Here is a 21,260-nt window from a genome sequence, read left to right as displayed (position 1 = left end):
TTTTAGTTACTTCATTTTATTGTGTTTGACTTCTTAGCTTTAAACATAAACCATAAACTTATTTGACTATGCTGAAAGTTGGATTCTCATGTTTATGTTCGCGTTCATGGTACTAATGACTTATGCGTTCGCTTAGGCAACTAACTACGTGCTACAACTAAAACTAGGTTTGCGGTCGCTGCGGCTGCTCCGAATTTAACACTATTTACATGCAACTTATGGTCTAAGTGATTTTGAGCGTATGGTCTAGTTTGAAGATCTTTTGAAAGTGATCGCATCGCGCGCAATAATACAAATCTCTAAACAAAAGACTTAAGACACAAACTTAGGCGTACTTTAATGGATGAATTGGATGAGCTCTCAATGTATTTCTATGCGTAATTATGCTTTGGTTTAATTCCAGCACTGCAAAAACCTAAACGAATCGAATATGACTATGACGCAGTGGCCCAGCGGTCGGCATTCCAAGGCCAGTTAGCGCCTGCCGGCTAACATCGCCCGAAGCTGCCGCTGAGACTGAACAGGCTAGACTACGCTAGGCTAGGGGATTTACTCATACATTTAAATACACAGTATTTACACAAGTCGAGTAAATGTCTACGCTACTAATGGTGGTCCTTAGACGGCCACTATCTTGCTGGGATCCACTTTCACGCGCAGGAACACGGTATCCCCCTTGATGAAGGGTCGGCTGTGCAGCAGTTCGTGGGAGATGAAGCGCGGGAAGCCGAATCCAAGCTGATCTGGTTCGTTGGACGGCCGCTGGAAGTTCTCCCAGGTGGGATCCGGCACAAAGGATTCCGCCACGCCTCCCTGGCCACTTTGGGCGCCCTGTTCGAACAGCGTGAAGGTGATGGAGTGCGAGAATGGCCACTTAAGCAGAGCATCGTACTCTCCCGGCAGGACCTTTATGTAGACGGAGACGTGCGTGTTCTCCCCAGGACCATTGCCATTGAGGAACATCGACGCCTGCAGCTTGTAACCATACTGGGAGGTGTAGAAGGGGGGTGAGACCAGCTCCAGGCCATCCTTGCCCCTCGCCTCTGTCATTTTAGCCGACCAGTCGGTGATCTTCCACAACAGAGTACCTGTGTAGTTGATGGACAGCTTGGACACCGCCGACTTAAGCATCTGGATCTGTTGACCCTGCCGCGAGCTGAGGGCCACCATCAGCGACAGATGAACGGCGGCGTTGCTCTCCAGATGGGCCTCCAGCATCTGGCGGGGACCCTTGAAGCGGCATCCCGCCTCCTTGAAGCTGCAGGACACGGCCAGCGACTGGCATTCATCACGCAGATGAGCCTCCAGCTCACCGCGGGGAATCGGACCAGCATCGCATCTTTGGGGGCAGGCCAACGGAGCTCGTGGGCACTGGGCCGCATGCAGGGGCAGTGTGTCTGCCGAGAACTCCCGCTGGCAGTGGGCACAGCGACGGAGCCGCTTGGCGCAGTCCTTGGACTTGTGAAGGGTCATCCTGCCGCGCAGGATCCGCTGACCGCACTTTGCTTCGCAGTAAACCGGCTCCTGGCCGCAGCTTCCGTTGTGCTCCTCCAAACCAGCTCCGGAGAATTCGCTCTGGCAGAACTCGCAGCGGGTACGCCTCATCGTGCAGGTGTACTGGAGGTGATCGGTCATCATGATCCGGGGAATCTGGGCACCGCACTTGTTGGGACACTGGGTGGCGTCGTGCTTACAGGCGTTGAGATGTCCCTTCAGCTTTCGCAGTTCATCGGACCACTTGCAGCCCTGCTTGTGGTGAATGCAGAACACCAGCGAGCCCATGATGTGTTTCGGATCGGGACCGGGATAGATCTGCAAATAAGAGATAAAGGAATTTGTACGTAAGTAACGATCGATGAGGAAATATAAATAGAAATGTACAAAATGATGAACTACGTTGTAATGATAAAACTCTTTGGTGTGAAAAAAGGTTTTCACAAACCCATGAGGGTGAGCTGACTTTACAAGTGCGGAATTTGAACTGCAACTAATGAGGTCCCTGAGAACCCCCTTCCTTTAAAATGGTTTTCCAGATTTACTTTCCCAAGCTGATAGACAGGAGATGGCACCTCTTATCTTCCGATCCCCCTGACCTGTTGTTTATCCAGTGCATCGCAGATATTGATTTTCCAGCTACCTGCCCGCCACCTTTTCGCCGCACATTTTCCCTTGAGGGTTTTCACACATGACTGCTCATGTTCCTAGGCACACCCAGACAGGCACTTCCTGTCCTACCTTCTAACGTTCTTTTTGGGCACTCTCCCAACTTCTCCAGCCATCGCTTGACTGCCTTTGCCCATATACTCGTACTTCGGGTTTCTTTTTTTTTGAAGAACTGCACCCGCTTCTGGTTCTGCTCCCCAGTTTTTGCTTATGCACTTCAGTCGTATGCTTTTAATTGCTGGGGACGGCGAGAGGAGTGCGACTTCACATCCGGTAGATTAAAATAATAAATTGCGCCGTTGTGCGAAAATATTTATGACTGCCTGCGATGCTCTAATCTAATTAAAACGCCCCCATTTCGGATGGCCAGCCAGCCACCCACTCGTGGATATGGTAATTGTTCGATCCGTTGATATTTGACAAACCATTAAAGTGATGAGGAGACAAGTCTAAAAATCGGGAGAAAGAGAGATGTTGTAGGGGAGATGTGGCTCCTAACCGAGCGTCGCGACATTTCCGGTTGACTCTTTTAATTGACCTTATCTGCAGCATGTATGCCTATATGGGGCCAGAGGGGAAGATGAGGGGAAGGTCAGGGGGCTGGGAAGAGCGTGGCTTGACTTTTGATAAATGAACATGTCGCTGCATCTGGTTCTGGTCCCAGAGACAGACTCGTAAAGGCGGCATAAAAACGAAGATATAATAAGCAATTAACACATGAGCAGGGAGCGGGCCGAGTTCGTAATCGGACTTGGACGCGGATTCGGATCCCATGTGCCCGGCAAATGGGCGTAGTGGAAAACATAAAATATTATTTCTATGGAATCGCCTTTTGCTGGTAATTTCATTTAACGTGGAAACGAGTTTGCTGCTCCTCTTCTCCGCTTCGCTGCCAAATGTCACTTGAAAAGTGGTGAACTTCGGTTGAACTCTCGATGGGGCCATGGACCAACCAATTGGGCAATTGGACTTGGAAGTGGAGTCGAAGCCACCCACAGAAGAGTTCGTTCAGGAAGTAGCCGCCACTCAATCGGAGATGCCGTAAACAAACGGGCGGTGTTTACACAAATTCCGCATCACATAGTGGATGGTTTAATGAAGAACATGCAGCAGCATCCGAGGAGATCAGAGATCAAAAGCTGGCCCCGTCCAACTGTTTGTCAACTGACTCCAAATGTTTACGGGGAAACCAAACAATTATGGGCCAAACGGCAGGAGAAAAAACTGAAGAAACTTTTTTTAATGGCAATTACTTGCCGCTCTGCTAAGGTTAATTTACTCTGACTTCCACATTGGGGACCACACAATGATGGCATGGCAATGGAAGTCGTTTGCCACATTTCGGCGGATGATTATATAATTAAGCGAGGTTTGGGCAACTTTTGCTTTTTTCCTCATGCCAAAAAAAAAACGGGAAGAAAAACGCAAGGAAATCGAGAATATTGTTATTCAACTGCTCAGCGTCATTCAGTTTGATTGGTTCTTATGTAAAGCCGCAGACAAAAGCAATTGAAATTCCGATTCAGACACGAAAGCGTGGCCAAATTTCAGGCTTCGGTAATTAAAAAATAACATCAAATCGAATGAATAAGACGGACAGACAACACCAACTCCGACTCCGACTCCAAATCAAATCAAAATCAATGTTCAGGCCAATGAAAGTGGAAACAGCAAACAGAAATGTGAGCGAACAACGCATTATTTATGAGCAACAGCAGTTGGCGCATTTTGTTTTATTTTTATGGGACGCAACCTGGAGCCTCCTGGAGTGGCAACTTGCCCACTCCACTTGGAAGCACTTCCATGGCTTCATGGTGCATCGGGCAGCGGCAGATCATAAAAATGAAGTTAGGAATAGAGGCAGGAAGACAAATTTATAATTTTAGACATCGAATTCGATTCGATTCCCCGTACTACTCGCATACATGTGCCTCCTACTTGGAAGTGCCCCAACCTTAAAGTTCAAGGCGCTCATAGACGAAGAAGTTTGTTTTATTTGATTTTATGGCTCTGCCTGGCTTCAATCAGACAACATCCCATTGTTTATGCTTCTGTTGAAAGTTTGGGGCGGCCAAAACTTTGGGTACGGCCATGTTTCTGGAAGATCTGTTCCTCTTGGGGCTTTATTAATAGACAAATTGATTGGGAGGCACTTTAATCTGAAGGGTTGCAGTCCGTTGGGATACATTGATTTGTTTGCCTGATTATCCAAATGAGTTTGGGAGCCATGCGGGAAGCTAGATGGTCTGGGGGAGTCTATTTAAGCATCGCCCCTCTAAATAATAATATAATTGAGTCTAGGAAAAATATTATTACATGTTCCCACATAAACACAATGGACTTTGCAGGTTGATTAGATGGAAATCGACTTGATTATTTCATATATTTGATAACAAAACATCTGAATGCAGGCATTATGATCTCAGAGTGTTCTATTATTCTTCTGGAGCACGATTTTCCGACCTGCTAACCAAAAGATCATCAAATTCTGGGGCAAGGGGACTTAGCACCTTCCATTATTGGTAAACCATTCCCCGCTGCGAGAACTTCCGTTTGTTCAGTTAACACAAAATATTCCCAACCAAAATATGTTGACGTTCATTTGTATTATGCACAAAAGGCAGAGACATGGAGTGGATGGGGGGAACTTGGCATGGGTCCGCTGCACAAATATCCCCCTGAAAAAACGCCCCTGGCATGCTTTTTATTTGGTACGTGAGCATTGGCATTAGCTTTTTATATTTCGAGACGCGGCGGCCTGTGTTTGCCCAAGAAATTCTCAGCATTCATATGGGGCCACAGTATCAACATTATAAGCTCTATGAAAACTGTGCTAAATGCTTCTGTTATTTACCCGCAGCTGGAACACTAATTAGATCGCTTTTTTTTTTCGGGGATGTGTTTGCCTAAGACCAAAACTTCCCACAGTCGCAGATGTTGCCAAAGTTGTGGCTACACACGGGTGACCTAATAAAGTGCATCGATGCCGGATTTAAAAGTGCATCGCTGGCGAATTTGGGTGCCCAACAAGCTGGCCATAAAGGAAACCGTTGAAACAGCTGATGTGCACTTTTGTCAATTTCAAAAATACTCCACCAGTGTGTAATTTCAGCAATAGCCAGCGAAGCCAGCGGCAACAATGGATGGATGGTGGATGGTGGATGTGAGCTGAGCTCAGACAGCTGCAAAATACAAAACCCAAAACAAGGCAGAGAGCGGAAAAAAATGAAAACAAAACATGGCCAAAGCCAGAAACTGGTTTCACCTGAGAAAATGAGGGGACAAAGCGAAGCAGAGCAGCTGATTTCTAAACAGGTAAAAACACCATGTTGCTGCTGCTGCTGTTGTCGCTGCTTTGTTGCTGCTCCCTCTGCACCTGCAATATATCAATATAGCAACATCGCAATATGGCAATATCGCAATATATCCACTGTACCCATGTTAAATGCTGCCTTTTGCCACTCTTAATCACGGTGATGAATTTGCATGCGTTGGCCCCAAGAAATGGATAAATGACTTCAAACCATGATCCCCAGTGATCGGATGTTCTAGTTTCTGCCACTATTTATTACCAAACCGACTTGGTTGCCAAACCTCAACGCAGGTGAACTTTGCTGCAACTGCTGCCACATTTTGTGGCAGCAAATGCGGGTCTGACCTTTATGTTGGCCTGGTTGGCAGCTGTTTGTCTGGAAAAGCGACAGGAAATGCAGTTGTTTTTGTTTTTTTGGGGTCGTCATACTTTGGGCCACATTCTTGCTGGCATTAGCGAAAATACGTCGCATTGACAAGGTCCCCAAAAGCAAAACGGCGAATGGGAGAAATCCGTTGAGTCAGCCATAGTCGCGGTGCGAAATGTGTCATTACCAGCAATATGTTAATTGATTGCTAATCGAAAGCGAACTGTTTGTGAAAATATACGTTCAGCACGTTCCTCAGAGAGCAAGCAAATATATGGTCTCCAATTTCAACTTGATAATAGCTTGTTATTGACAACATTGGCCTTGGCAAATTGAATCAAATATCTACTAGTTCCTCATCATAAAAGCTCCACTATAATTTAATGACCCCCAATTACCAAAGCAGATACCATAAACCTTGAGTTCCTGTCACACTAATCTGCTGACCATATGCTAATCGGGCATCCCGTGTGGGAAATGCAATTCTGGATTGGTGGGAACCATTCTCGCAGACGGAAGCGCCATTCCGCGACTTAACGGCTTGCACCATAATTGCAAGATTCCAGGAATGCCAGTCCAGGAGGAGGCAACAGAAAACAGGGCAGACGCCCCCGTCAGCAGTTGGTAACTGGAACTGGTTAACTGGTTTACCTTTGGCCAAGGATGTTTGTACTTTGCACCGCAGCAGCTCAGCTCAGAAAAGCGGCTGGGCAACTTTTCCGAGCGATTCGCTGGTCTAAGACCAAAACCAAAACAAGAAACTCGTTTTCTGAATTGTTTCTGTCGGCAAAAATGCGAACCTGCCTTACATAAGCCTAGGTCCACCTGGGCTTCCTTCGCCTAACGGTTGCATTGCACTCACGTATCTTGAGTGCTCTTCAACTTTGGCATTTGCCGCGGATGCGTCGGCGGCGCCTCTGCGGTCGCCACTGGTCACGATTTTCCATTTCCCGGCCGCCGATGAAAACTGTGGCATGCTCGTGGCGTCGTCTTACTTGCTTTTCATTATTTATGTTTTTATTTTTTTGTATAGTTTCTTTTTTTAAGCCAAGCAGCGCCACTTGGTCGTGCCGCGTGGGTGTGGCTCGCAGTGGGTCTGGGTCTGCAAATGAATGCAGCTCTCGTCTGCGGAATCCACTGACCGGGGAGAGAATGTCAGAAGCGGATTGCGAAAAAATGCCAGCGAAATCGAAGTACGGGAATTCTGATTACTCTGCAGACTCGAATCCGCATTGAAATGGGCTTAGGCGGTGGGAAAATTCAACTTGAGAGGCAGCAAAAGTTGATTGCGTTTTAGCTATACACCTGCAGGAAAGTCAAGCTATAAACTAACAGTTTACTTTTAACTTTCAAATAATTTCTAGGTAAATTATATTTTCCCGCAAACTGCAGCTTGTTTATGCCTCGAAATAAACCCTAGTTCCCCATTCGATCCGGCTCTTCTTTCCATTTCTAGAAATCGGTCCACGTTGTGCCCATATGTTGTCGCCCAAGATGGGACTGTCTGTATCCCTAAAACAAAAAAATTCCCATCGCATCCTCAGTCTCGAGCGCGTCTACATCCTGTTTGCTTGTCGGATTTTTATTTCAATCTCTTTCGGAATTTTTTTGTAGTTCCATTTTCCTGCCATGTGTGTTAAGGCCGGGCAATCTGTCGCCCAGCTTTGGCAAATTGCTCTCAACTTGGCCGTCAAAACGGTGGGGGCTTTATTGCCACCGATGCGGTGCGGGAAACCCATACATACTGGTATATTTGATAGTTGTCAGCCCGCCTCGCTTATCGGGTGTGGAAATCCGCTATCAGTGGCCGTCCCCACGCTCCAGATGGGCCTATTTGCTTTACGAAACTGATTGATTGATAATGATAAGTGCTGGCTAAGCCCTACTATCTGGCCGCTGGTCTAGGGCCCCATTCAATTGGGTCAATGAGCTTTATCGGGGAATGGAATGCAATGCACTCGTGTCGGGTGCTCGGCTTTTATGGTTGTGGCAATTATATGCGGGCTTTAGTGTTTAGTGATTAAATGTTTGCACAGCTGGCTCGCCAAAAACAGGAAGTCGCGTCCTCGGGGGTACGGATGTGATCCCAGTTTTAAATGCACTTCTGAGTGTGATGAATAAATTTAACTGAGTTTCTCGACATAATACTTTGCTGCCTGTAGTTCAGAAACAATAAAGGCTTGTGTCCTATGACTAATTGTATTTTATAAAACGCATTACGCCAGAGATATGAAACTTGCAGAATCATCAAGTATTGTACTCTGCAAGACTCTGGTGCATTGCCCCGGATAATTCTAGGGAACACTGACTACATCTTGGTGAACTTACAATCTGTTCCAGTTCCGTGATGGGCATGTTGTTGTTGTTGTTGCCAGGAGTGGGTGAACTGTGTGAGGACGAGTGCGATGAGGACACCGTCGACGAGGAGGAGCGCGATGTGGCGCAGTTTCCACTGCCGTTGGTCGTCTTGTTCCGGGGCGGAGTGGGTGGCGGCACGGGACTGGCCAAAGTGGAGCAGTCCTTGGAGTTGCGATTGGGCGAGAGACGCGAGGGAAAGCTCAGCGTCTTCGTCCACTGGGCCAAACTTCGCACCATATTGTTAGTGTTTGTGTTGTTTATTTGCTTGTCGTGAAACTAATCCAAATGTGTTTCAATTGGCAAGTTTTTTTGGGGGTCTTTGATTGCTTTGTCTGGGCAATTGCACTTAGTTTATAGGCACATCACTCAGAAAATATCTTGGCTATTTCAAAACTTGGCGAAATTCACACGGCGCACGCGCATCGTTTGTCTTGTGTTTGCCGTTCAGACTCAGTTTCAGATACAGATGCGAACTTCACGAATACGAACCGCTTGCGTCGACTACTCGAAAGCAATTGAAGTGACGCAGAAACGGCAGAGACGTCCAAGCCGCTCTGAAACTCCCGCTCTCTCGCGCACACTAGCGCACCGCCGCTCTCACGGATGTGGCGTAGGGGTAGTGCAAGGGAGACGGCAAGCGCCGATCTGCTCTGGCAATGCACTTTAGAGCGAGATGGAGAGTGCTTTGGTGTCTGTGTCTGTGAGCAAGAGTGCACAGTGAGCATTGGTTGAAGTTTCTTGGTTAAAACTCAACGCTAGCAGATATGAGGGTTATTCTATACCATTGTATTTTTAAGATAATATTCTTATAAACTTATACAAACTATTGAATTTATCAATTATGCAGCTAGTTGAAACTGCTTAATTAATCCCACATGGCGTATTAGTAATATTCTTGATTTTATATGAAATTACAGCTTATTTGTTCAGTTTATATTCGATAAGCATAATATTCAAAATTGCAGTATTACAGTTTAGAGTTGTAAAATAAGCATATGTAATAGCTATTATTACTTCTGACCACTGTGCGGTGGTTGAAAAGTGCCAAAAAGTGGTTGATTCGGCAAAATACTGAAACACTCTTCAAAACTGCATTTGCTCTATTTACAAAAGGATCATTAAGCGATCGCAGCTGGGGTACTAATTTTTCCTATGTACATATGTTCATATATGTACATTTGTGCATACATATATGTTGCACTACTTGTGGTACCCAGAATCCTTTGTATTAGAAAAATTGCCAATTTAAAACAACTTAAACTTAAAAGTAGTATTATTTTCCAGTTCATTTTCTCTGCTTGTGCTTGCTGAATACACCATATCCTTAGCTGTTAATTTCGACGCTTGATTCCCTTTGTCATCTTCCATTTTCTATGGGCTTTCCGCTCAATTTGGCAACAGGACATGCCGCGGAAACTGTAATTGCTGTATTTACCCAAACGCAGCTCTAATGACACCAACAAGCCATTGCCAAGTGCAATTATCCAAAGGGCCGCAACATCTGTTGGCCAGGAGTGGACATGTGGAACCAGGGGCAAAGAGATCGGGGAACAGAGGGGCCAGAGCAATAGGGTTGTCGATTATGACCCATTCCCGACTTCCGTTGGCCGCATACCAAAGGAAACCCACGCGAAAACACACAGCCACAGGGGCCCACTCACAGATACTCACTCACACGCACACAGGCAGCATAAAAACCGGCAACAACGGCCTTGCCAAGGTTGACTGAGCATGTTGCCGAAAAAAGAGCCATAAAACCAAGCGGCAGCAAGAAAAGTTGATGCCGTTGATGTTGCTGCTTCTTTTTCTGGCCAAGACGAGTGGCCAGAGCGGAGAAAGAGCCAAGAGTTGGCCCAGAGTTGGCTCTCTCTTCGCTCTGATAATGGCCAGAAAGCCATAAAGCCGCTTAGAAGCTGAGCCAGCATGAGCAATGGGAAATGAGTTCATTCAGCTCCAGCTTCGGTTCCAGCTGAAAGTTTCCCCAGGGTAGCCATTTCTTCAGAAGATTTATATATCGTATTGATTTTTATTATTTTTTTTATATTTTTAAACACTCTTTAGTAGGTTAGTAGTAAATTTGTTTATGACTTTGAGCAAAAGGATAAGAACGAGTTTTTATAATAACAGGAATTTTTGGTCAGTCAAATAACCCATTACTGTTTCGTCCATTTATTTACCAGAAATCCTCTGTTAATTCCATTTTACCGCCAAAAATCATTCGCATCTTGTGGGCACATGTCGGCCATCACAGATGCAGATGGTCTCTGCATCGATTAGTGTTTTCTCTGCCTGGCCAATAAGCTGTCCTCTGGCAGCCACATGTCCTTGCTGACGGATCCTGTTGCCCGGCTTTGTTCTCAGGCCAAGGAAATGATTCGCAGTTCGATGGCGAAAGGCAGCTGCATTTGGCTGAGGTCGAACAATGCCCTCGCTTATTGACAGTTTCCCAAAGGTGTCGCACAAAGGAGGATCAGGCTCGTAGCAAAAGGATCCTCCATGCCCGATGTTTGACAATATGTCCTTTGCTGTGTGCAGATTTCCGGACAAATGTGACATGCAGCCAATGGAATTTGTGTTCTATTATATACATTTGATATATTTTTTATAAAGAAATTCTTCGCTTTCTGGGCTCGCATAGATAAACATATTTTAAGATGCATAATATCATATTCTTCTTTTGTATAAATTGAATTTATAAACACATACAAATGGAAGTTGAACAGTAACACATTGTTTATAAATATAAGTAAGTCAATGTTTATCTTTATCTTTCTGAGTAGTTTTCTACATAGTAATGTTCTAAGCATTCATAAAAAATTGTATTGCTTTCTATATATATGTACTTTCGGATATCTGCATTAGTCATAGAAACCTTATCTTACTCATCTATTAAATATTTGAATTTGCATTTTTCGAACATCTACCAGCAAAGTCAACTTCCACTCTCAGATTTTCAGTCTAAACTCCCAGTTTGATCTCCACTTAGTTACATCCGCTGCTAAGCCAGCCCACAAATCAAAATGAAATTTGCCTAATTAATAGTTCAAGATCAGAGGAAAGTCGGCGATGAGGTAATATGTATATCAACCTTAATTTCAGCGCGGGATGAGGGTATTTTTACGAGGAAGGAAGGCGTGCGCCTGACCCTTAATCTTGCATAAACATTGGCGTTTGTACAAGAAATCATAACAGGCAGATTAAATATTTAGAGACCCTCGCTGATAAGTCAGCTTATCAAGGAGAATGTTGGTAGTGAAAGAGTCGAGTATCTTACTACCGAAGACCCACAATCAGTCTGTCAGTCACTGAAATGGAGACCCACATCAGAGTTTTGGTTGGAATCTGAATTCTTCATAGTTCCCCAAACTAATGGGTCATTGATTTGCATACTGGGTCGGGGCTTGGGATCTTCAATGGCCATTGGGTGTGACCCAACTTTATCTGTTCCCAGTTTCGGATGAAAACATTTTCGCTTCTTATCTGAATTCCCGAAAATTCAGTTGTTGTTCCTACTGCTGCTGATGCTCGTGCACATAACAAGGCCTTTTGTTTGTAAGCAAACAGTTTTTTGTTTTACAAATCAACACCTCGGGTATCAATTACCCAGAGCGAGATGGCTGCCTAGGAAAAGATGCGAATGGAACGAGATGGATCAGCATGAATCACTGGACCCGAATGGACCGCACTCTGTGTACGTTTCCCAGTCCAAGAGATCCGCTTTGGACTCGCTTTATCTACAGCAATTAAAGTGTGACCGACCCTCGACAGACCCGACAAATTCAAATCTCTGCTGCACCGCTATTTATTTATGATCTTTTATGATTTCCCAACAATAAGCAGCCTGGCCAACCGCACACGCCGGGCCTTCCGTCTCTGGAAGATCCTTCAGATGCAGCACCGTGGGCATCTCCTTCTGCCGCATTAGTTGCGGATGGTTAGCAGTGCAAAAAATGACGAAAATCACGAGGTATGCTCTCTGATGTACTCGAAATGCACTTCTGGGAAGAGCAGAGCTCAAGGCAGATCTTGCGATATGGTAGCGAGATTTATGGCCAAGCCATTGTAGCATTATTAGTCAAGGCTTCTTTGAAGATCCATGTTTTCTATTCAAAGAGTGCTGATCGAGTCATTTACCGCAGTTCGTAAAGTAACAAAAATATATTCACTTAAATGTATATAAAATAATGTTGTTTTTAATTATATTAAAACTAAATTTAATCATAATAATAAACTTGAAAGGTATCCAATTCATTTAAAGGTATGTTTTCAGGTAGCTCAAGTTGCATTCTTGACCCAATTAAGGCATTTATTATGCACATTTTCCAGGTCGTTTTATAGTTCCTTTTACCAATTAGCAGCTAAGTTATTAGTTGTGTCTACTGATCCCTCATTAGAGTGTAAACTGGGTCTATTGGGTTACAAATGGCCCGTAAGATCTGGCAGCAGACACCTGCCACACTCCCTCGCAACTTCATTAGAACTAGCGCCTGGGTTTCGTTTACTCACCGAAATGTGTAAATATTTTGGTAACCCAAGAAAGGAACTCGTGTGTTTCTGTGGCCTGGACAACGAAGTTATGCAACGGAAACAGGTGCCACCGCCATCGCCACCGCGATCGATAAACGCGACACTCATTAAATGCGAACACGCTTAGTTTTTCCTCAGCAGCGCGGGAAATGGAAAACTCTGGCGGTTGCAGTGACTCAAAGAGGCCGTTCACTTGTCCAAAAAATTCTTCTGACTAATCGTGCATGACTCAGGGATCGGTTTTCATGCTACCATAGACATGGTAGTCAGCCATTACAGAATGTTACACATTCATTACCCGGCTCCAGAAAACTCAGTGAAAAACTCGGTGGAAATGCGAGCTGCTTAATCAAAGTTCAGACACGTCCACCTGCAAAGTGTGGGAAAACTCCAGGCGAACTGGAGGCGTCTGCACTGGGTGCAATTTCGCGCATTGGAATTTTTCCTTCCTTGTGGAGCGAGGAAAAACAATTTTCACCTTGGGGTAATTTCGCCATTTCGCATCGCTCATTTTGCAACACTTTCACCCGCTGATTTGGCACGTAAATGGGCTGATAAAAGCAGCAGACAAAAAGATACAAAGCAAAGTCTTTGTTTTGTTTTTTCGTTTTTTTGTTTTCGGGGGGAAACTATTCAAAGGCCCAAAGAAACATTAATGGGTTCTGCCTACAGTGCCGGTTGACAACTTGGACCGTGTTCGTTGACCTCAATTGTGATCTGCGTATCTGTATCTTTTTTGCCAGCCGAATTCACTTTCAGTTTGGCTCTGTTTTGATTAAGTTGTGTCATGCAACGCTGATTTAATTATCACCAGTGGAGGAGACAGTGGCAACTTGGACCAACTTCCATTGTGCCACGAACAAAAACTAATGAGGAAATGCTGTGAAAAAAACAGAGGAAAGCCACAATAGAAAGTTGTTTTATCTACCAGAAGTCAGTGGGTAATCAGCTTATGGCGGAGTTTTACAGATTTAGTAAAATACATTTGAAAGTAATGGAAAAGCATGACAACTTATTTACACAAGTAATTTGCCTTTGTGACCGAACTTATCTTTCCATAATTTCTCCAGCTGATAAATCAATCGGTTCTAATACACTTAGTTGAGGGTCATAAAATTATTTCTATACTCTCTAGGATTTCTGCAAACTGCACCCTTCATTCAAGGACCACCTGCAGCTCGGAGGCCACACAGGATTTGCCCGAAATGTGTGCAGAACATGTTCGTGTCCCAGGACTTTCCATTCCCAAACCTGCTGGGCGAAGATAAAGTCAAGTGCTTCCACCGAGACAATCTAATTCCGGCTAAAAAGCTGCTAATGGCCTAGAGATTCGGGGCTTGGAAAAATCCCAGTTAAACAGAGATACGGTGGTATTTTCTCAGTTCATTCACCAGTTCGCGGGCTGAGATTTCTGAGATTCAGGTAGATTCCGTGTATCCGTATTCGTATCTTTAATTTTGCGTCTTCTTTATTTCCGCTGTATACGATTATGATAAAAAAAAAGTGACTTACAGATGCGCCAACATTTTGTGAATGAATCTCCGTTCGCATGTGCATTTTCGCATATAAATTTCAGCAATAAAATGTATACAAATAATCAGCTTGCGGCTGCTTGGTGGTGTGGGTTGGCATCCAAAAATTATTTAAATGCCGCACATTTCCCGCCGCTCGAAAAAAAAGCGTGGGATCTCAGCCGCACGGCCTTTTCATTTCGTTAATTGTTCGCAGCTGAGATACGGATTTCTGGCCCACCGTAAAATGGTAAACAAAATGTCTCAAATGGCTGCGAGTGCGTGCTGTCGTCACTCGGACCAGCAATTTTATTGACAATTGTGCCTTGTCCTAGTCGCTTCACTCCAAAAAAAAAAAAAAACAGAACGGAGAGTTCAAAATTATAAGCTTCTCGTGATCGGCATGCTAATGAGGAGGCCTATAAAACATAAAAACGCATAAAGCAAAGGCAAAGGCAAACAGAATGAATTCACAGGCCCCACGAAGACGAAAAACCCCAAACCCATCCCGATCCCCATGTCACGTTGTTTGCGTTGTGAATTTGCGGCTCTCGAGAAATGGTATATGCATGCGTATAGGTACATATACCTACATATATGTGGAAAAACAAGCAGGCAGCGGACAAAGCTGCTTATTATTGTCAAAATATTTTCAGCTAGAGGAGCTCACGTTTTAATTTTTTTATAATGTCACTAATTTATTGTACGTGCTGCACTACAAAGCACACGGACACACGACGATCCATCCCCACCGCTTGGCGACCCACTTAGGTGTCTTTAATAATAACATGGTCAGATCAGCGGAGGATCGGGGTGATGGCCCGGGCACATCGTGGCTGTTTGCATTTCAATGAGGTCGGGGGGCGGATCTCCTCAAGAAAGCCCTTAGATACCCCCAGCAGACGAGGGGGGGTAGTGGAAGGCACATGACCCAAGTCCAGGCAGACATCGCATGTTTGACTTGTGATATCTCTTCAATTGGAAACCTCTTCAGTTGTTGAAGGTGACATTTATTTGGTCTAGCCAAGTGGGAAATCAGCTGGGGGAAAAGGGTGAAAAATCCGTGGGATCATGTCGGAAAACTTTGAAGAACATTTAAACAGTTATTGATTCAAAGTAATTCGGGAGGTGGGACAAATAAACAGATCTCAGAATATTATTAGGACTACGAGTATGAAATTCTTAACTAACACACTACACTTAAACTTTTAAGACTATATTTAATTCAAATAGAATGTTTTGAAATATTCCCTTTCTCAATCATAAATCAAACAATTAAGCACTGAAATATAAAACATGTCACAGCGGTTCATCACCCCTTTGTGAGCACTTGAAGAAGAATGCAAAGTAGTGTAATTTATGGCACCCATTCGACGGCAAACAGAGCAACTGATTAGAGGCTATCAATCCGGCCAGAGTCCGTCGGATACAGAAGTCGAATGCACTGGGCCTTGTCAAATATTTGAGGGCACCGAATCAGTCCCATTCCAACTCCCATTTCGATCCAGATCCAAAGACGATGAACCGCAACGGAGCGAAACCCTCGAGGCGAACAAAAATATTTGATTTGTGATTAGGGCACTGCAATAAAAGGCAAATGTTTGACTAGAGTGCACTCACTTGCACTTTCCACAGATTAGCCGCAGAGGTTTCACAGTGCAACTTGGTCTGCGTTGGGGTTCACTAACTACAAACTATCAGTGGCCCCAGTTAAATGCAACATGAGACCGGCTGTCAATGATGATGATTATGATGCCATTGCCCATTAGAGATCGTCGTCTGCCTGCCACACGCTCAACTTGAGTTGCGATCGCCTCCATCTTCATCTGCATCTGCATTTGTATCTGCATCGGCATCTGAACTGCGTCTCGGATTCCAGCTCCGCCTGGCTTTGTGGTTTCCAAGTTTCAGATGAAATCGAATCAAAGCTGCAGCTCTGAAATCATCATATGAAATGCATTCGAGCGCGGTAATTTGCAATTTTATGCGTTTTACACGCGTTGCCTCACGCTATTCAAATATGTATCTATGGCAGGCGTATCTGCCAGATACATTTTCAAGCAGCAGAACCTCGAGCTTGTGGTCATTTGGTATCGAATAACTTGTAGAATATACCTTCTGGCCCGACACTTTGATTGTGCAATGTGGAGTTTAAAAACAGAGGCCTAATAAAATGGAGGTATTTATTCTTAAAGAGTTAGGAACGGTAAGCGATGGACCATGGAAATCCTACTTAAGGAAATTGTATGTTGGAATTGTACTGCTTACTCGAATATTATAGTTTTTACATTAGAAATTGGGATCTACTTCCCTTAACTCCTTTTTAATTATCTACTGGATTACAGTAAAACCTCGTTATCTCAGCTAAGATCCTTTTTGAGGGTTCAGATCAGAAGATTTTTGGCTTGGCTATAAAGATACACCCCTAACCGGATACTGTCAACAATCCTTGCAGGATGCCGGCGACTAAACTGGCTTATCACCTTGCCGCCATCATTGGAGTGCAGGGAAATTACTTTCAATTATTCGACTGGCTATCGTAAGGACCCGCTTATGACCCAGGCAGATGTTTTCGATCCTCCAGAGGACAGAGGCGTCAGGCAGCCGAAGAGAAAACCTGTATGGAATGCAGCTCCATCAAGCATCGACCTGATCTTCCCTGGGCTAACGAACTGAGGCGCAGAGCGATGAGCGCGCCAAATCGAGGACGACGCCTGTAATAACATGAAAAGGACACCCAGACGCATAAATATATCTGTATCTACCAAGACGACGACGATCCCTTTTGTGGACGACAGATGTTTTCGCTTGGCATTCCGAAGCAGGTCAATGCCTGCCGTCTTTAAGGATTCGATTCGACTCGATGCGTTGGTCCTGGCTCACAGCTTCTTAGCAAATAGGAAAGGTATCTGGAAGATACAACGATGCCGGGCGGCAGCTGTCACACTTGAGCGCGGCCTGTTTATAAATCGATCTACTGCTCCTGCAGGAGAACCCCATGCCATCCCGAAAGTATCTCGGATTACACACCGCGCACTTATAGATACGTATACACAGTAGGCTGTGGCCGACGCGCTCCCCTAAAATGTTTATATACATATATTATTTTCCCTTGATGGGCTTGCTAAAAGATTTTATTATGAAAAGCAAATCAACTCGGAACGCCTGGAAATTCGAGAGTTTTTCCTAGCGGCAACGGAAACTTTGCAGGAATGCTCTCCCCTTTCACGAAAAAGTACGTCTTGGCATTTTGTTTGATTAATTAGTTGAATTGGAATGGGCATTCACCAAAATACTTTTATGGCAGGTAAAAACGATCAGTTTTCCATCTCTGGGGTTGATTTGAATTCCTTAAAAAAATTAGCCGCTTCCCAATTGAATTCCCAGATATTTCACGCGCAGCACTTCATTAATAATTTCCCGATCTACATTTGTAATTATAATAGTTTCTCATCGTAGTGGCTTATCGAAGGATGATCTTTATTCATATGTATATCGGTCTTACCTCCTCGTAGGTATTTTCCCTGGAACTGGACTGAGTGCTGCTGGCAATCGAACGCCGAAACATTTCGCTGTGGATACAAGACAATTAACCATTGAAACATTTTCCGCATTTATAATTTGGTGTAACAAATGATATGTAAATTATCTTATCCTTATCTTATTCCTTGTCGCAAAGGGTGGAACAGTTGATATTGTTGATTAAAGGATGCAACGAATGTGAATTTTAAATATTATATTTTACAAAAACAAACCTTTCACTCAGCAGTGGCTAACACGGATTAAACAATCCGTTCTGCCATAATTTACACTGACAAATTCCATTTACTAACAGACACATAATTAGCCAAACTCTATAGATGGAACCCAACACACAGTCGACCCACGCGATGGTATAATTTATTAACACTACAATCGGAGGGAACTTTTCCGAACTCATACCCAAAAAACTAGTTCGAGTATCAAAAACCAAGAGCTGCTAAAGTCATAAAGTCATACCTTAGTCGCTGGCAAGTGGTGGGCGTGTTGACAGTGAGATTGGTCCTTGAGTCGCTCAGATGGGCGATGGAGTTGCTCAATGTGTGGTTGATGTTGATGTTGCTGTTGGTGTTGCTGGATTTGCCATTGTTGAGCTTGGTCGTGTGACCAGTGGCAGGCTTCACTGTGGCCGGCGGGGCGGGCATCTTGAGACGACTTCGATCTGGCCAAATATGGGTTTCGCTCATTAACCAACAAAGCTTCAGCAAAGCCGATTGTTAGTGTTATTTAAACTTGTCATTTATTTTCTATTTGTTTGCCTGAACGTTACTTTGTTAGACTTTTGCCCACACGGAATATTGGATTTTGGAATCTTGGGATCACGATAGCTCGGCACACGAGCGACTTGCCCAATTTGGAGTCGCGCAATATTCGAATACCCGCGCCTCGTATCTTATTTATGTGCATTAACTAAATGTCGCTAATTTTTGGTTTATTTATCTAGCGCTGCGCCAGCGACTGCGCCTTTTTTGGCCAAGGAATGGCTGTCCAGCGAGCCAACATAAATCAGCCAAACAATTCGGTGTCCGAGCGCACACGACCCGAACTCTAATTAACTCGTTGTCGGAGTTGTTGGCTTGCCAAAAAAAAAAAGCAGAGTGTCTGCCACCACTGGGGAGGATGCCTTTTAAGGTGTCACACCGCGATCGTTTTCAATTATGACGCAACACACGCGAAAATCTCAAGATCACCATGCTTTTCAGCCGCCGACAGGTGCTCACTTCGACTCCAACTTGGCCTGACTTCGACTTCAACTTCGACTTGGACTTCTTGCTGCGCCGATTACTGAAACAAAACTGATTTATGCCTGTCACAAGGCGAACGGTGCAGCCAATTGCAGTCGCAGTTGCTGCCAAGTCGGTTCCACTCCCGATCCCCTCCTGCTCAATCCTCAGTGCCCCACCAGCTCCTCCTGCACGCCGAGGTTCCCTTGCCGCAGTGGACGACAATTAGTTCTACATGTCGTCACACGTCGCAAGCTGCAGGAAGCCACAAGTGCACTGGGAAAAAGAAGGACAAACTCTAAGAAACTAAAAGTTTAAAGACATTTCCCATTAATTCATATCATGATGAAGCCAAAGGAATCTATTTTAATGCTTTGTACTTTGTACTTATAAATATCTAATAAATAACGTTACTACTACTTTCGCTCAGTGCCAGAGAAATAGTGGAGACAACAACTTTCGGCTTGGGGACTCAGCCAGTGCTTTGTCTGCACTTTCATCTTTAGCTCTTCTTTTGCACTCCCTCCCCAAACTGCTCCACCTCCCCCTGCTCCCTTATCGCCTACCTCCCCCCTCCCCCTACATAACCATCAGATACTTTGCGGTTGTGTAATGCCACGACAAAAAGCGATCAGATGTCCTTCTACGGATGTGCACTTTGCCTCGGCCGCTCCTCTCTGTTGGGCCAACTCATTCTGGTCTGGCGTCTTAATGATCTGCGGGGAACTACACTCCAGAAAAAATAGATGGAAATCTCTGAGGAAGTGGCGAGATTCGGGTAACCGAAAGGGCTTCGCTACTTAAGCTCCGATATCAGATATCTTCCAGTTAGGCTTAAAAGAAATATTTTATTTATGATTTATTATTGATAGTTTATGAAACTGTCATTATTGGGAGTTTGCTCTTAATTTTTCAAGAGATCTTCTTAATGCTTCATCCTGCCCAACTGAGCATCACTGAGTTACAGTTTCCCTTCGAGAGCAGAAGGAGTACTGCCAACCAGTTGGGCTCGAGCCTTGTCCACATCTCATCCCTGTCATAACATGCCTGTATCGAACTCAGTGGCTACTTGCTGATAAACCACATTACTGCCCCTTAAGTATGCCCATGTATGCTACCTCCCAATACGTACGTGATGAGTGCAACTACCTTAGCCCAATGCCCAATCCCCTTCGCCGCCTTCCTAGTGCCAAACCAACTGCTGGCAGCTGGTCATGTAATTGCAGAGAGTGGCCCGCACTGCCATTTACCATTCATAGCTGCCTTTTTGCTGCTAAATGGTCACCAGCCAACAACAGCCATCAGCCAACAGCCAGCAGCTCCATGAAGAAACTGCATTCAGAACTGCGACAAAAAGCGGCATTGGAACTGGTTGCAGACTCGATTTTAGCTGCCTGCAGTGGCATTACTGGGGTTTCTGTGCCAGACAGAGTCCTAAAGGTCACACTTAATAGGGGCATCATCTACCTGTCCGGACGGCGACACTTCCGTTTCCACTTTGCGGTTGTCCAGCCTCAGAGAATCGAAACCCGAGATCGCCATCGGGATCGGGATAGGGATCCCAGGATGAGTCCTCCAAACGGAAGTCAAAAACATTTTCTTCATTTTTTCGTGCATTTTTTTGCAGTATTTTGGTGTATCATGATTATGATTAACAGCTAGCCAGATTCACAAAATCTTAAACTCTATACTCGTGTGCCAATCGGCTGTGCAGATCCGAGATTAAAGCTGCTCACTGGCCCGGCAACAATCGCTGGAACTTTCGGTGCTGGAAACCTGACCACTCGTCAGGTGATTCGAAGCATTCCCAACTGGGACGGGGTGCGGCCCATGTTGTCGATGATTGCCAAATATAGTTGGGCTCAGATTTCAGGTTATTAGAAGGCTGTAATTGCTTTGAGAGTTGATGTTCGGCTAGAATATTAGAGTTGATTTTTATGGATATTACTTTGGAGCAGAGAAGATTATGGTGTCTGAAGTATCTAAATGTTAAATGATTCCTGAGCAAACTGTCGGATAATTGAAAGAGTTGTTTTTATTGTCATGAGATATTTTCTAGTCTTTTACTCTGCAGATTAAGATCATATCTGTTCTACCCCTTTGAGTTTCTAGAGATTAAAATCATATCTGTACTACCCCTTTATGTTTCTGGAGATTAAGATCATATCTGTACTACCCCTTAAAGTTTCTGGAGATTAACATCATGTCTGTACTACCCCTTTAAGTTTCTGGAGATTAAAATCATATCTGTACTATCC

General features: G+C 44.5%; 1 protein-coding gene across 2 annotated transcripts; it reads right to left on the bottom strand.

Annotated features, from left to right (window-relative positions):
- Window positions 1–31: 31 nt before the first annotated feature.
- On the bottom strand, window positions 32–18,546 carry LOC122625308 (TNF receptor-associated factor 4). Of its 2 annotated transcripts, XM_043805397.1 has the most exons (3): window positions 18,239–18,546; window positions 17,745–17,811; window positions 32–1,812 (listed from the first exon to the last, which is right to left on the bottom strand). In XM_043805397.1, exons 1-3 carry the CDS (start codon window positions 18,463–18,465, stop codon window positions 619–621), a joined length of 1,488 nt encoding a protein of 495 aa, XP_043661332.1. In that variant the 5' UTR covers window positions 18,466–18,546; the 3' UTR covers window positions 32–618. The 2 variants fall into 2 exon arrangements, with proteins under 2 accessions (XP_043661332.1, XP_043661343.1); XM_043805408.1 differs by lacking the exons at window positions 17,745–17,811; window positions 18,239–18,546 and adding an exon at window positions 8,172–8,697.
- Between the last annotated feature and the right edge of the window lie 2,714 nt (window positions 18,547–21,260).

This window comes from Drosophila teissieri, chromosome 2L, assembly GCF_016746235.2.
Source record: "Drosophila teissieri strain GT53w chromosome 2L, Prin_Dtei_1.1, whole genome shotgun sequence".
Lineage (NCBI taxonomy): Eukaryota > Metazoa > Arthropoda > Insecta > Diptera > Drosophilidae > Drosophila > Drosophila teissieri.
Note: the sequence above shows the minus strand (reverse complement) of the source record. Positions and strands in the feature narration are given on the sequence as shown.